A 15,013-nucleotide genomic window follows, 5' to 3' on the forward strand; every position below is an offset into this window, starting at 1 on the left:
GGGGGCAGTCCAGATCCCGTGCCAACCCAGGGGGGCAGCCCTTATCCTGTGCCACCCCCCAGGGGGCAGTTCCGACCCCGTGCCACCCCATGGGGGCAGCCCCTATCCCGTGCCACCCGAGGAGGGCAGTTTCGACCCCGTGCCACCCCAGGGGGGCAGCCCCCAGCCCGTACCACGCCAGGAGGGCAGTCCCGACCCCGTGCCACCCCCGGGGGGCAGCCCCCATCCAGTGCCACCCCAGAAGGGCAGTTTCGACCCCGAGCCAACCCCGGGGGGCAGCCCCCAGCCCGTGCCACGCCAGGAGGGCAGTCCCGACCCCGTGCCACCCCCGGGGGGCAGCCCCTATCCTGTGCCACCCCCCAGAGAGCAGTTCCGACCCCGTGCCATCCCCGGGGAGCAGCCCCCATCCCGTGCCACCCCAGGAGAGCAGTTCCGACCCCATGCCACCCCCGGGGGGCAGCCCCTATCCTGTGCCAGCCCCCAGTAGAGCAGTTCCGACCCCGTGCCACCCCAGGAGGGCAGTCCCGACCCCGTGCCACCCCAGGAGAGCAGTTCCGACCCCGTACCACCCCCGAGGGGCAGCCCCCACCCCGTGCCACCCCAGGAGGGCAGTCCCGGCCCCGTGCCACCCCCGGGGGGTAGCCCCCATCCAGTGCCACCCCAGGAGGGCAGTTTCGACCCCGTGCCATCCCCGGGGGGCAGCCCCCAGCCCGTGCCACCCCAGGAGAGCAGTTCCGACCCCATGCCACCCCCGGGGGGCAACCCTTATCCTGTGCCACCCCCCAGGGAGCAGTTCCGACCCCGTGCCATCCCCGGGGAGCAGCCCCCATCCCGTGCCACCCAGGGAGGGCAGTTCCGACCCCGTACCACCCCCGAGGGGCAGCCCCCATCCGGTGCCACCCCAAGAGAGCAGTTCCGACCCCGTGCCATCCCCGGTGAGCAGCCCCCACCCCGTGCCACCCCAGGAGGGCAGCCCCCATCCCGTGCCACCCCCCAGGGGGCAGCCCCCAGCCCGTGCCACCCCAGGAGGGCAGTCCAGACCCCGTGCCATCCCCGGGGGGGGGGGGCAGCCACGACTCCGTGCCCCCTCCGGACGGACGGACAGACAGACAGAGACAGCGCCGGTGGGTGGCGGGCACAGGGCGCGCGCGCGCGCGGACTTACCTGCCGGGGGCGGCGCTGGTCCCGCCCGCCTGGCTCTGCCCACCGCCGGGGAGGGAGGGCGGCCTGCCGCCTCTGCTCTGCCCCCGGGCCTGCCTTCCGCGGGCCGCCGGGCTCCGGGTCCTCGGGCGGTGCGGTGGGGAGCGCAGCGCGGCGCGGGCTCCGCACAGGTGATGCCCGCGGCCGCGGAGCAGCGCGCACGGGGAGGGGCGGGGCGCGGGCGGGGACCAGCGGAGCGCCGCACCGCCCCCTGCCGGCACTGCCCGCCACGCCCCGCCCCGCCCTGCCCCGGGAGGGGGCAAAGCGCGGGACAGCCCCGCACTGCACCGCCCCGCTACCGCCCCCTGGCCACACTGCTCCTCACTGCTCCTCACTGCTCCTCACTGCACCGCCCCGGGAGCGGGAGCGCGGGACAGCGCACAGCTGCGCACTGCACCGCCCCCTAGCGGTACTGCACCGCCCCGGGAGGGGGAGAGGGGGACAGCCCAGTGCCCCACACTGCACCGCCCCGCTACCGCCCCCTGGCCACACTGCCCCTCACTACACCGCCCCGGGAGGGGGAGCGCGGGACAGCGCACTGCTCTGCACTGCACCGCCCCCTAGCGGTACTGCCCCGCCCCGGGAGGGGGAGAGCGGGGCAGCGCTCCGCCCCGCACTGCACCGCCCCGCTACCGCCCCCTGGCCACACTGCCCCTCACTGCACCGCCCCGGGAGGGGGAGCGCGGGACAGCGCACTACTCTGCACTGCACCGCCCCCTAGCGGTACTGCCCCGCCCCGGGAGGGGGAGAGCGGGACAGCACAGCGCCCCACACTGCACCGCCCCGCTACCGCCCCCTGGCCACACTGCTTCTCACTGCCCCGCCCCGGGAGGGGGAGCGCGGGACAGCGCACTGCTCTACACTGCACCGCCTCCTAGCGGTACCGCCCCGCCCAGGGAGGGGGAGCGCGGGACAGCACAGCGCCCCGCACTGCACCGCCCCGCTACCGCCCCCTGGCCACACTGCCCCTCACTACACCGCCCCGGGAGGGGGAGCGCGGGACAGCGCACCGCTCCGCACTGCACCGCCCCCTAGCGGTACTGCCCCGCCCCGGGAGGGGGAGAGGGGGACAGCACAGTGCCCCGCACTGCACCGCTCCGCTACCGCCCCCTGGCCACACTGCCCCTCACTGCACCGCCCCGGGAGGGGGAGCGCGGGACAGCGCACTGCTCTGCACTGCACCGCCCCCTAGCGGTACTGCCCCGCCCCGGGAGGGGCAGAGCGGGACAGCACAGCGCCCCGCACTGCACCGCCCCGCTACCGCCCCCTGGCCACACTGCCCCTCACTGCACCGCCCCGGGAGCGGAAGCTCGGGACAGCGCACCGCTCTGCACTGCCCCCTAGCGGTACTGCCCTGCCCCACGTCATCCCCCGGGCCTGGAATGCCCTCCTTCTGCCCATCCTCCAAACTAGCTCTCTTCCTCCCTTCAAGGCCCTGCTGAGAGCTCACCTCCTCCAGGAGGCCTGCCCAGACTGAGCCCCTTCCTTCCTCTCCCCCTCGTCCCCCCTCCATCCCCCCATCTTACCTCCTTCCCCTCCCCACAGCACCTGTATATATGTATATATGTGTTTACAGATTTATTACTCTATTTATTTATTTATTTTACTTGTACCTATCTATTCTATTTATTTTATTTTGTTAGTATGTTTGGTTTTGTTCTCTGTCTCCCCCTTTTAGACTGTGAGCCCGCTGTTGGGTAGGGACTGTCTCTACATGTTGCCAACTTGGACTTCCCAAGCGCTTAGTACAGTGCTCTGCACACAGTAAGCGCTCAATAAATACGATTGATTGATTGGTTGATTGACAACGCACCTCCCCACGCTGCACCGCCCCGCTCCGGGAGGGGGAGCTCTGGGACAGCACAGCTGCCCCACCCTGCACCGCCCCGCTACCGCCCCCTGGCGACACTGCCCCTCACTGCACCGCCTCGCTACCGCCCCCCAGTGGTACTGCCCCGCCCCGGGAGGGGGAGCGCGGGACAACACACCGCCCTGCTACCGCCCCCTAGCAATCAATCAATCAATCAATCAATCAATCAATCAATCGTATTTATTGAGCGCTTACTGTGTGCAGAGCACTGTACTAAGCACTTGGGAAGTACAAGTTGGCAACATATAGAAACAGTCCCTGCCCAACAGTGGGCTCACAGTCTAAACGAGGGAGACAGAGAACAAAACCAAACATACTAACAAAATAAAATAAATAGAATAGATATGTACAAGTAAAATAAATAGAGTAATAAATCCGTACAAACGTATATACATATATACAGGTGCTGTGGGGAAGGGAAGGAGGTAAGATGGGAAAACACACCGCCCCGCTACCGCCCCCTAGCGGTTGGGAGCCCGGCCTTGGGAGTCCGAGGTTATGGGTTCTAATCCCACTCCGACACTTTCATTCACTCATTCCTTCGATCGCATTTATTGAGCGCTTACTGTGCGCAGAGCACTGTACTAAGCGCTTGGGAAGTGCAAGTTGGCAACCTATAGAGGCGGCCCCGACCCAACAACGGGCTCACAGTCTAGAAGGGGGAGACGGACGACGAAACAAAATATGTGGACGGGTGTCAAGTCTTCAGAACAAATAGAATTAAAGCTAGATGTGCACCATTAACAGAATAGTAAATATGTACAAGAGGCCTTCCCAGACTGAGCGCCCTCCTTCCTCTCCTCCTCCTCCCCCTCCCGCCGCCTTACCTCCTTCCCCTCCCCACAGCACCTGTAATATATGTATATATGTTTGTACATATTTATTACTCTATTTTATTTGTACTTATTTGTTCTATTTATTTTATTTTGTTAATATGTTTGGTTTTGTTCTCTGTCTCCCCTTCCTAGACTGTGAGCCCACTGTTGGGTAGGAACCGTCTCTATGTGTTGCCAACTTGTATTTCCCAAGCACTTAGTACAGTGCTCTGCACACAGTAAGCGCTCAATAAATACGATTGAATGAATGAATGAATGAATGAATGAATGAATGAATGAAAATCTGTACAATGACCACCCCACCCTCCAAGCTGGTTTCCACCCCTTCACTCAAAGGAAAACTGCCCTAAGGTCACCAATGACCTTCTTGCGAAGTAGGAAGGCCTCTACTCTGTCTTAGGCCTCCTTGACATTTCAGTTGCCTTCGACCCTGCGGACCATCCCCTTCTAAAAACATCCTCCACCCTTGACGCCCCTGATCCCGTCCTCTCCTGGTTTTCCTGTCTCTCTGGCTGCTCTTCCTCTCCCTCCCACCTTCTGACAGTTGGGGAGTCCTTCAGGGCTCAGTTCTGGATCCTCTTCTATTCTCCATCCACACTCATTCCTCTGGAGAACTCATTCATTCCCACGGCTTCAACTTCGATCGTTACCCCGACCTCTCTCTCTCCCTTTTTTTTTTAAAAAAAAAAAAGGTATTTGTTAAGTGTTCGTCAGCTGTGGGTCTTTGGGCAAGTCACCTCGCTTCTCTGGACCTCAGTGACCTCATCTGCAAAATGAAGATTCATTCATTCATTCAATCGTATTTATTGAGCGCTTACTGTGTGCGCAGCACTGTACTAAGTGCTTGGGAAGTACAATTTGGCAACATATAGAGACGGTCCCTACCCAACAGTAGGCTCACAGTCTAGAAGAAGACTGTGAGCCCCACATGGGACAACCTGATCACCTTATACCCACCTCAGCGCTTAGAACAGTGCTTGGCACATAGTAAGTGCTTAACAAATACCAACATTTTATTATTATCTAAGCGCTTAGTACAGTGCTCTGCACACAATGAGGCCTTCCCGGACTGAGCCCCCTCCTTCCTCTTCCCCTCGCCCCCCTCTATCCCCCGTCTTACCTCCTTCCCTTCCCCACAGCACCTGTATATATGTATATATGTTTGTACATATTTATTACTCTATTTATTTATTTATTTTACCTGTACATATCTATTCGATTTATTTTATTTTGTTAATATGTTTTGTTCTCTGTCTCCCCCTTCTAGACTGTGAGCCCACTGTTGGGTAGGGACTGTCTCTATATGTTGCCAACTTGTACTTCCCAAGCGCTTAGTACAGTGCTCAGCACACAGTAAGCGCTCAATAAATACGATTGAATGACTAAATGAATGAATGAATGAACACACCGCATCGACAAGAAGCACAAAACGGGTACAGATATTCTAACCGGCCGATTTTTTTCCTCTTGGGAACTTTGCTGGTGCCCAGACAGAAAGTGCTGTAATAGTGGGGCACCGTCTCGACATCATGTAAATGATCTAACATCCCACAGGGTCTGATGTTTTACCGGAATCTCCTTTAGTAGGTGAAGGATAATGACAGTTATAGAGTCTGTACCGGGCTCTGCGTGAGCAAGGGGGTGGGGAAAATAAAATCAAGTGGGGTGGCTTATTGTTCGAGTCAACATTCTGCATCGTATTATCCTAGTGATGTGAAATCCACCCACCCCCCGTTGCTATCCGGCAGCTAGTGAAAATAAGTAGGTCTCTTGAGCCTGTTTCTGTGTGGTCAATGTTCTCATAAGGGGAGCTAAATTGTCTGGGTGGCTATTTCTACCGATTCCTTCTCCACCCTGGGAGCAGATCAAGGCTGTTAGAAATCACGTTGAAACCAAATTTCTTCACCCCACCGTGTGATGGCCTATCCAACTCCACGAGGAACAAATCGGAGTCGGTTACCTGATGGCTTTCGGCCCTTTTCTCGGCCTCAGTTTTTGACTGTGACCTCTCTTCTCCAGTGTCTTACAGTCAGTAAGGACCAGACCTCATCCTTATTCATTCATTCATTCATATTTATTGGGCGCTTACCAGGTGCAAAGTACTATATAAGCGCTTGGAAGAGTACAATGTAACAATAAACAGAGATATTCCCTATCCACAATGAGCTCGGATATCCCTCTTAGTGCCTCTGCATTAAGCACTCTGCACACAATATGTGCTCAATAAATGCCATCAATCGCTTATTATTATTAATTTGCTAATATTTGTTAAGTCTTTTAGATTGTGAGCCCACTGTTGGGTAGGGACTGTCTCTATATGTTGCCAATTTGTACTTCCCAAGCGCTTAGTACAGTGCTCTGCACCTAGTAAGTGCTCAATAAATACGATTGATTGATTGATTAAGTGCTTACTAAATGCCAGGCACCGTACTAAGTGCTGGGGGGGATACGAGCAAGTCCGGTTAAACACAGTCCCTGTTCTACATCCGGCTCACAGTCTTAATCCCCATTTTACAGATGAGGTAACTGAGGCCCAGAGAAGTGAAGTGACTTGACCAAGGTCCCGCAGCAGTCAAGTGGCGGAGTCAGGATTAGGACCCAGGTCCTCTGACTCCCAAGCCCAGATTCTTTCCACTGAAGTCATGCTGCTTCTCTAGCTGCTTTAATTTATTTATTTATGCCGATGTCTGTCTTCCCCTCTAGACTGCAAGCTCATTGTGGGCAGGGAATGTGTCCATTTATTGTTATTTGATACTCTCCCAAGCGCTTAGTACAGTGCTCTGCACACAGCAAGTGCTCAGTAAATACAACTGGATGAATGAATGCTTGCTTAGTGCTTTGGCATCCACATGGTATCCGAGAACACTTTTCTGGTATATACTCTCTTTTTCCCTCTTCTACCCATAAACAAGGTCAGAGGATGGGAGGTCAGAAAGTTTGCTGTTGCATAATAATAATAATAATAATAATGATGGTATTTGTTCAGCACTTTCTATGTGCCAGGCACTGTACTAAGCGCTGGGGTGGAGACAAGCAAATGGGGTTGGACACAGTCCCTGTCCCATGTGGGGCTCACAGCCCCATTTTCCCCATTTTCCAGATCAGGTAACTGAGGCCCAGAGAAGCGAAATGACTTGCCCAAGGCCACAAGTGGCAATGCCGGGATTAATAATAATAATACTAATGATGATGGTATTTGTTAAGCGCTTACTATGTGCAAAGTACTGTTCTAAGCACTGGGGGGGTTACAAGGTGCTCAGGTTGTCCCACAGTTTTAATTCCCATTTTACAGATGAGGTAACTGAGGCCCAGAGAAGTGAAGTGACTTGCCCAGAGTCACACAGCTGACAGTTGGCGGAGCCGGGATTGGAACCCATGACCTCTGACTCCAAAGCCCGGGCTCCTTCCACTGAGCCATGCTGCTTCTTTAGATTTAGATTAGAACCCATGACCTCTTGAGCGCAAGGCCCCCGCTCCATCCAGTACGCCACGCTGCCTCTGCTCAAAGCAGTCAATCAATCAATCAATCAATCGTATTTATTGAGCGCTTACTATGTGCAGAGCACTGTACTAAGCGCTTGGGAAGTACAAATTGGCATCACATAGAGACAGTCCCTACCCAACAGTGGGCTCACAGTCTAAAAGGGGGAGACAGAGAACAGAACCAAACATACCAACAAAATAAAATAAGTAGGATAGAAATGTACAAGTAAAATAAATAAATGAATAAATAAATAGAGTAATAAATATGTACAACCATATATACATATATACAGGTGCTGTGGGGAAGGGAAGGAGGTAAGACGGGGGGATGGAGAGGGGGACGAGGGGGAGAGGAAAGAAGGGGCTCAGTCTGGGAAGGTCTCCTGGAGGAGGTGAGCTCTCAGCAGGGCCTTGAAGTCCTCCTGCAGCGGGGCTGGAGAAGGCCCAAGAACGTGTGTTTGAAGTTACGCAGCCAAAAATAGTTCACCGAAGCACGATCAGAGAGGGGCTGGTTTTCATCCTCGAGCACCAGCACCGGGCGACGTCTCCAGCCTTGCTAGCAATGTGACGTCAGGCAGAAGAACCTCTAAAAATCTGCGGCTACGTGTTTTCCGCCAAATCCGAGCCGCTCAAATGGCGCGGGCGATGAGAAAGTATTTTTCGTTGCCCAGTCAAGCAGGGTTTGTAGGGTTGGGGGGAGAGTGTGCCCCCATGTTTCTCTCAGCCCGGGTTTTGCAGCCAAACCAGGAGAAGCAGTGTGGCTTAGGAGCCAAAGGGACCCGAGTTCTAACGTTGGCTGCGCCACTTGTCCGCTGGGTGACCTTGGCTAAGTCCCTTCACGTCTCTGGGCCTCTATTTCCTCGTCTGGAAATTGGGGGTGAACGCTGTGAGCCCCATGTGGGACAGGGACTATGTCCAAGATGATTAGAGGAGATAACCAGATTTATCTCTTCTGCCCCTTTCACCATCATCATCATCAATTGTATTTATTGAGCGCTTACTATGTGCAGAGCACTGTACTAAACGCTTGGGAAGTACAAATTGGCAACATATAGAGACAGTCCCTACCCAACAGTGGGCTCACAGTCTAAAAGTCTTTCCCCTGCCCAGTCTCTCTCTGACCACCACCAAAGGGGAATAATAATTGTGGCATTTCTTAAGCTCCTAATAATAATAATAATAATAGGCATTTATTAAGCGCTTACTATGTGCAAAGCACCGTTCTAAGCGCTGGGGAGGATGCAGGGTGATCAGGTTGTCCCATGTGGGGCTAACAGTCTTAATCCCCGTTTTACAGATGAGGTAACCGAGGCCCAGAGAAGTTAAGTGACTTGCCCAAGATCACACAGCAGATATGTGGTGGAGTTGGGATTCGAACCCATGACCTCTGACTCCAAAGCCCGTGCTCTTTCCACTGAGCCACGCTGCTCCTCCTACTAAGTGGCAAGTGTTGAGGTAAATACAATACAATCGGAGCAGATACAGGCCCTGTCCCCCACAGAGCTCTCAGCCTAAGGGAATCTACTGTGTGACTTTGGGCAGGTCACTTAACTTCTCTGTGCCTCAGTTACCTCATCTGCAAAATGGCGATTACGACTGTGAGCCCCGCGTGGGACAACCTGATCACCTTGTAGCTATCCCAGAGCTTAGAACAGTGCTTGGTACATAGTAAGCGCTTAACAAATACCATCATTATTATCATTATTATTATCCAAAGATAGCTGGGTCAAACTATCTTTGGATAATAAAAGATAAGCAGCAGAAGCAGAGAAGCAGCATGGCTCATTGGGTAGAGCCCGGGCTTTGGAGTCAGAGGTCATGGGTTCAAATCCCAGCTCCGCCAATTGTCAGCTGTGTGACTCTGGGCAAGTCACTTAACTTCTCTGGGCCTCAGTTACCTCATCTGTAAAATGGGGATTAAGACTGTGAGCCCCAAGTGGGACAACCTGATCACCTTGTATCCTCCCCAGTGCTTAGAACAGTGCTTTGCACATAGTAAGTGCTCAATAAATGCCATTATTGTTATTATTATTACAACAGAGTTGGTAGACGTGTTCCCTGCCCACATGGAGTTTACAGTCTAGAGGAACAAAATCAAAGTAGGAAAACAGTGTGAGTCTCCTGCTGCGGAAAGCATAGTGTTAATCTGGAGTGAATTTATATTTAACCTCAATATCTGTCTCTGCCCTCTCTCCTCCCCCCACCCCCACCAGGATGTATTTAAATTTTTAAAATGTGTGTCGATATTTGTCTTCAGCACGGTCCCGGATGGGAAAGCTGGGAGGAAAATGAAACAAAGCTTCCTGTTAAATCTCTGCCTTATTTCAGGGTAGATTCTGTTCTTTTTCTCTCTCAGGTGGAACTTTTTATATGAATCATAAAGCTTCTTTGAAAAAAGAATGGTCTGGTTAGCTTCTTTGGTCGTGTTTTTCTCTTGGATTTGGTTCTCCCTTTTCCTTTGTGTTTTATTGGAAAGTTCTAGACAGGGATAGGTTGTTGATTTTACTTTTCTTGTTTATTAGTGTTTTTGTTTAGCCTTTGCTCTTTGCAAAGAACCTGTTGGGTTGATCTGTTTATCTTGAGTTGTCAAGATAAATACTTTTAATGTGTTCTTTCCCCACAATGAAACAAAGCTCAGAGTTTTTTGTTTTTTTTTACCCTTTCCTCATAAAAAATTATATTCCCAAGACCCTCTGTTGACTGTTAGGGGAAGCAGCGTGGCTCAGTAGAAAGAGCACGGGCTTTGGAATCACAGGTCATCGGTTCAAATCCCGGCTCTGCCACTTGTCAGCTGTGTGACCTTGGGCAAGTCACTTAACCTCTCTGGGCCTCAGTTACCTCATCTGTAAAATGGGGATTAAGACTGTGAGCCCCATGTGGGACAACCTGATCACCTTGTAAACTTCCCAGCGCTTAGAACAGTGCTTTGCACATAGTAAGTGTTTAATAAATGCCATTATTATTATGATTATTCCAACTTGTACTTCCCAAGCGCTTAGTACAGTGCTCTGCACACAGTAAGCGCTCAGTAAATACGATTGAATGAATGAATGACTGTACTGAGCTATACTGCAGAAAGCAATAATAGCCTTGGTACAGAGAGCAGATAGTATGTTTGGTTTTGTTCTCTGTCTCCCCCTTTTAGACTATGAGCCCACTGTTGGGTAGGGACTGTCTCTATATGTTGCCAAATTGTACTTCCCAAGCGCTTGGTACAGTGCTCTGCACACAGTAAGCGCTCAATAAATACGATTGATGATGATGATGATTGATAAGAAAACGGGAATTTCTAAATTCTTACTAGATCTTTATATTTTAGAGATTGGACCCCTCTCTCCTCTTAGGCCAGACTACCGTAACCTAACAGTTTAGGGGTCCTCTGCATGCTACCAAGTCTTGGGATATCACTTCCTTGATTTTATTACCACACCCCCAAATCCTCTTCCCTGTGACACTGCTAATCAGCACGTAATGAGGGCGAACAAAGATTAAGCCAGAAAATCCTCAATTTCAGGGCTTGACCCATCTCCCAGTTCTAGAGTCACTGGGACTCATTCATGTCTCAAAAAGTCTCAAGATTGGGAGGGCAACGTAGAGGGCATAGTTCTCATTCAGCTGCCACAAACATTCCTCTTTTATTTACGGTATTTGTTAAGCGCTTACTATGTGTTAAGCACTGTATTAAGCTCTGGGGTAGAGACAAGCTAATTAGGTCCCACATGGGATTCACTAAGTAGAAGTGGTGTGGCCTAGGGAAAAGAGCACAGGCCTGGAAATCAGAGGACATGGGTTCTAATCCCGGGTCTGCTGTGTGAAGTCACTTCACTTCTCTGGGCCTCAGTTCCCTCATCTGTAAAATGGGGATTAAGACTGAGAGCCCCATGAGAGACAGGGACTGTGTCTGACCTGATTACCCTGTCTCTACCCCAGTGCTTAAAACACTGCTTGGCACGTAGTAAGCACTTAAATACCAAAAAGTAGGAGGGAGAACAGGTGTTGAATCCCCACTTTACAGATGAGGGAACTGAGGCCCAGAGAAGTGAAGTGATTTGCCTGAGGTCACCCAGCAGGCAAATGGCAGAGTGGGGATCAGAACCCAGGTCCCCTGAGCCCCAGGCCCGTGCTCTTTCCACTAGGCCACTCTTTCCACTTTCCACTAATCTGTCATTTATATTAATGTCTGTCTCCTGCTCTACACTGTAAGCTCGCTATAGGCAGGGAATGTGTCCCTTTATTGTTATATGGTAGTCTCCCAAGCGCTTAGTACAGTGCTCTGCACATAGGAAGCACTCAATAAATATCATCATCATCATCATCATCAATCGTATTTATTGAGCGCTTACTATGTGCAGAGCACTGTACTAAGCGCTTGGGAAGTACAAATTGGCAACATATAGAGACAGTCCCTACCCAACAGTGGGCTCACAGTCTAAAAGGGGGAGACAGAGAACAAAACCAAACATACTAACAAAATAAAATAAATAGAATAGATATGTATGACTGCCTGTCTGATCAGGTGGGAGAAAGCAGCCATTTCAGGAAGCTGCCCTGACCTCCTTTGGGTGCCATGTCTTGAAAATCCCAACAAGCAGGGCAGCTTGACCCCTGGAAGGTCACCCCCACATCCCCAAGAAAACAACCATGTCACTTCACTGGAAATCCCAATGCCCTCAAAAGACTCTTTTACAACCAGCAACACCTATGCTGTCCTGTGCTGCCTGGGTTAATTTAATTGCCTGCAGCTTTTTTTTTTTATTCTAAAAACTGCCAGCATCTGTTTTTTTCCAGGAAAATTGTTGTTCAATTAGGTTCACCTTCCACCTGCTTTCTCTAAAGGCAGAAAACAGCAGCCCTAGAGGGCTGTCTCCTCTTCTCTCAAATAACCTTCTGATCCCGCTCTTAATTATCTGGGCATTTATTTTGACTGTTTGCAGTTAGATTTGAACACCACACTGTTGCCATTCGCAGTTTAGTCTGGAACCTGATGCTGATTGCGAAGACGGATTTGCGCTGTATTTCTTCGTGTGGTGTTTGTTAAGCACTTAGTATGTGCCAGGCACTGTAGAAGATAAAAGGCTGGACATAGTCCGTGTCTCACATGGGGATCACAGCTTTCATCACCATTATCCAGATGAGGGAATTGAGTGAAATGACTTCCCCAAGGTCACACGGCAGACAAGTGGCGGAGCTGGGATTAGAAGACGGGTCCTTCTGACTTCCAGGCCCAATTTGTACGTCCCAAGCGCTTAGTACAGTGCTCTGCACACAGTAAGCGCTCAATAAATACGATTGAATGAAATGCTTTAGCCACTAGGCCACGCAGCTTGCATGATTGTGTCCTTTCTAAATGTGCTATTCTTTCCTCTTGGGCTATAGACTGGGTTTTTAGGACCATCCCTGGATGGTGCCATTTCAGCCACTGAGAAATCCATTGAACCAGCAAAAAAAACATTGCCAGATGAGTTCAGGATGAGCGAGGGAGTTTGTGTTGTGTGTAATAATAATAATTGGGGTATTTGTTAAGCGCTTATATACTGTATGCCTCTAGACTTTAAGCTCGTTGTGGGCCGGGAATGTGTCTGTTTATTGTTGTACTCTCCCAAGCGCTTAGTGCAGAGCACATAGGGAGTGCTCAATAAATACGATTGAATGAATGAATGAGTGCCTCGGCACTGAACTAAGCCCCGAGGTAATAATAATAATAATAATAATGGCATTTGTTAAGCGCTTACTATGTGCAAAGCACTGTTCTAAGCACTGGAAACAAAGTAGTAAGGTCGAAAGTAGTCACTGCCCCGCACAGGGCTCACAGGCTTTGTCAGAAGGAAAACAGGTATTGAATCCCCATTTTACAGGTGAGGCAACCAAGTGACTTGTCCAAGGTCATACCACAGGTAAGTGGCGGAACCGGGCAAAGACCCCCGGCCCTCGTGTCCATATCGTGTCCATATCCGTACTGTATTTTTTTTCTATTAATGTCTTTTGTCCCCTCCAGACCATAAGCTCCTTGTGGACAGGGACCTTGCCTACCAAATCTGTTATATTGTACTCTCCCAAGCGCATAGTACAGCCCTCTAGACTGTAAGCTCATTGCGGGCCAGAAATGTATCTGTTTATTGTTCTACCATACTCTCCCAAGTGCTTAGTACGGTGCTCTGCACACGGCAAGTGCTCAAATAAATACCCCTGACTGACTGACTGTTCTGCACCCAGAAAGCACTCAATAAGCATGATTGATGGATTGATTAGAACCCAGGTCCTCTGATTCCCAGACCTGTGCTCTTTCCAGTAAGTCAAGGAGAGTGGGAGCCTGTGTCCACCTTGGTACCGCTTACTCAGCAGCTGAGGTTCATCATTTTTTGTTGTACTATATGCTCCCAAGCACTTAGTACAGTGCTCGGCATACAGTAAGTGCTCAATAAATATGATTGAATGAATAAATGAATAAGAGTGGCAGAGGGCGGGTCCTCAGGGGAGCCAGAGCTGGGAAGGGGTGACTTCAGGAAGCTTCTCTCCTCCTCACATTTCCAGGGCGCTATCACCTACCCTCCCACCCCCTTCGGACCTGGATTTTCTCCTCAGAAGCCACATAGAACCAGCTTTGCCCCAGCTTGGAGAAAGTTCATTCTTCTGGCCGCTGCTACAGAAGTTTAAGTTTTCTTTTACAGTTCTCCCCTTCCCATTAGCTAAAAATGAAGCATCTGTCTCTGTAGTTTGGGAGAGGAGGGTGGAAGTGAAAAGGAAACAGAGAAGGAAGAAAAGCAGGAAGAAAGGGGGGGGAAAAAGGGAAGGGAGGGAAGAGGAAGAGGACAAGGGAATTCCAATTAGGTTCTTCTACAAGTTAGTTTTGCCTTCATTGTCTAGCTAAAGCAATGTTGCAAAATCTAGGTGCAAATAACCCTGGGGAGAAATGCCTTCATAGATCAGGAATTTCCAGTTTATATGTATTAAGGTGCTCCTAAGCTAAGCTCTTGTCCCAAACTTCTGTTTGCTTTAGGGTTCAGCATGAATACTCTTTAAGACAAAGATTTGTATTAGCTATGAATTTAGAATAAACACTTTCAAAATTTGTGGAGCTGCCAAGCTCTTTCACAGATTACTCTGGTCCCTCAGGGGTCCTGGGGTCCATCCTCTCTCCGCCGCCTGGGTGGCTTTGTGGGGGGCATTTGGGAAACCAGGGGGACACTCACCGCCGAAGGAGATGCTGCCGAAACCGTCAGGCGACTGGTGTCCCTTGGGAGCCAGAGTCCAGAGAGGAGGGGGGGGCCAGAAATTAGTATCCATGTCCCAATCCCGGGCTGCCCCCTCAGCCACCAGACATGCCGAGCAGAGGCCCACTGCAGCCGGACTGCAGAGCAGAGGCCGGCTGGAGGAAGAAGCCCATCCAAAGACAGCCTGGACCGGCACTCTGTCCGGGCCCGGATGGAAGTCACCGCGGCTCATGCCTCAACTCCCATGGTCAAGGGGCCGGACAGTGGCTCAGCACTGTCGAGCTGAGCCCCATCTGCAGAGCTCCACCAGAAGACTGGACATCGATCCAGCTGGAGACGGGCTGTCAGGGTCCATCATCCTCATCACTTCCCTGCAGCCCAGTCCGGGGGAAGAGTGGACGTCTGGCAGCGCT

At 51.7% G+C, this 15,013-nt stretch overlaps 1 protein-coding gene across 2 annotated transcripts in view; it reads right to left on the bottom strand.

Annotated features, from left to right (window-relative positions):
- ZNF385B (zinc finger protein 385B) overlaps positions 1 to 14,677 on the bottom strand; it is a 316,667-nt gene extending 301,990 nt beyond the window's left edge. For both annotated transcript variants that reach the window (XM_038750908.1, XM_038750907.1), the window contains exon 1: positions 14,580 to 14,677. In XM_038750908.1, the coding sequence (XP_038606836.1) occupies positions 14,580 to 14,673 (94 nt within the window). In that variant the 5' untranslated portion in view covers positions 14,674 to 14,677. The remainder of the gene's footprint in view (positions 1 to 14,579) is intronic.
- Between the last annotated feature and the right edge of the window lie 336 nt (positions 14,678 to 15,013).

Source organism: Tachyglossus aculeatus, chromosome 9 (genome assembly GCF_015852505.1).
Source record: "Tachyglossus aculeatus isolate mTacAcu1 chromosome 9, mTacAcu1.pri, whole genome shotgun sequence".
In the NCBI taxonomy this organism is placed as follows: Eukaryota; Metazoa; Chordata; class Mammalia; order Monotremata; family Tachyglossidae; genus Tachyglossus; species Tachyglossus aculeatus.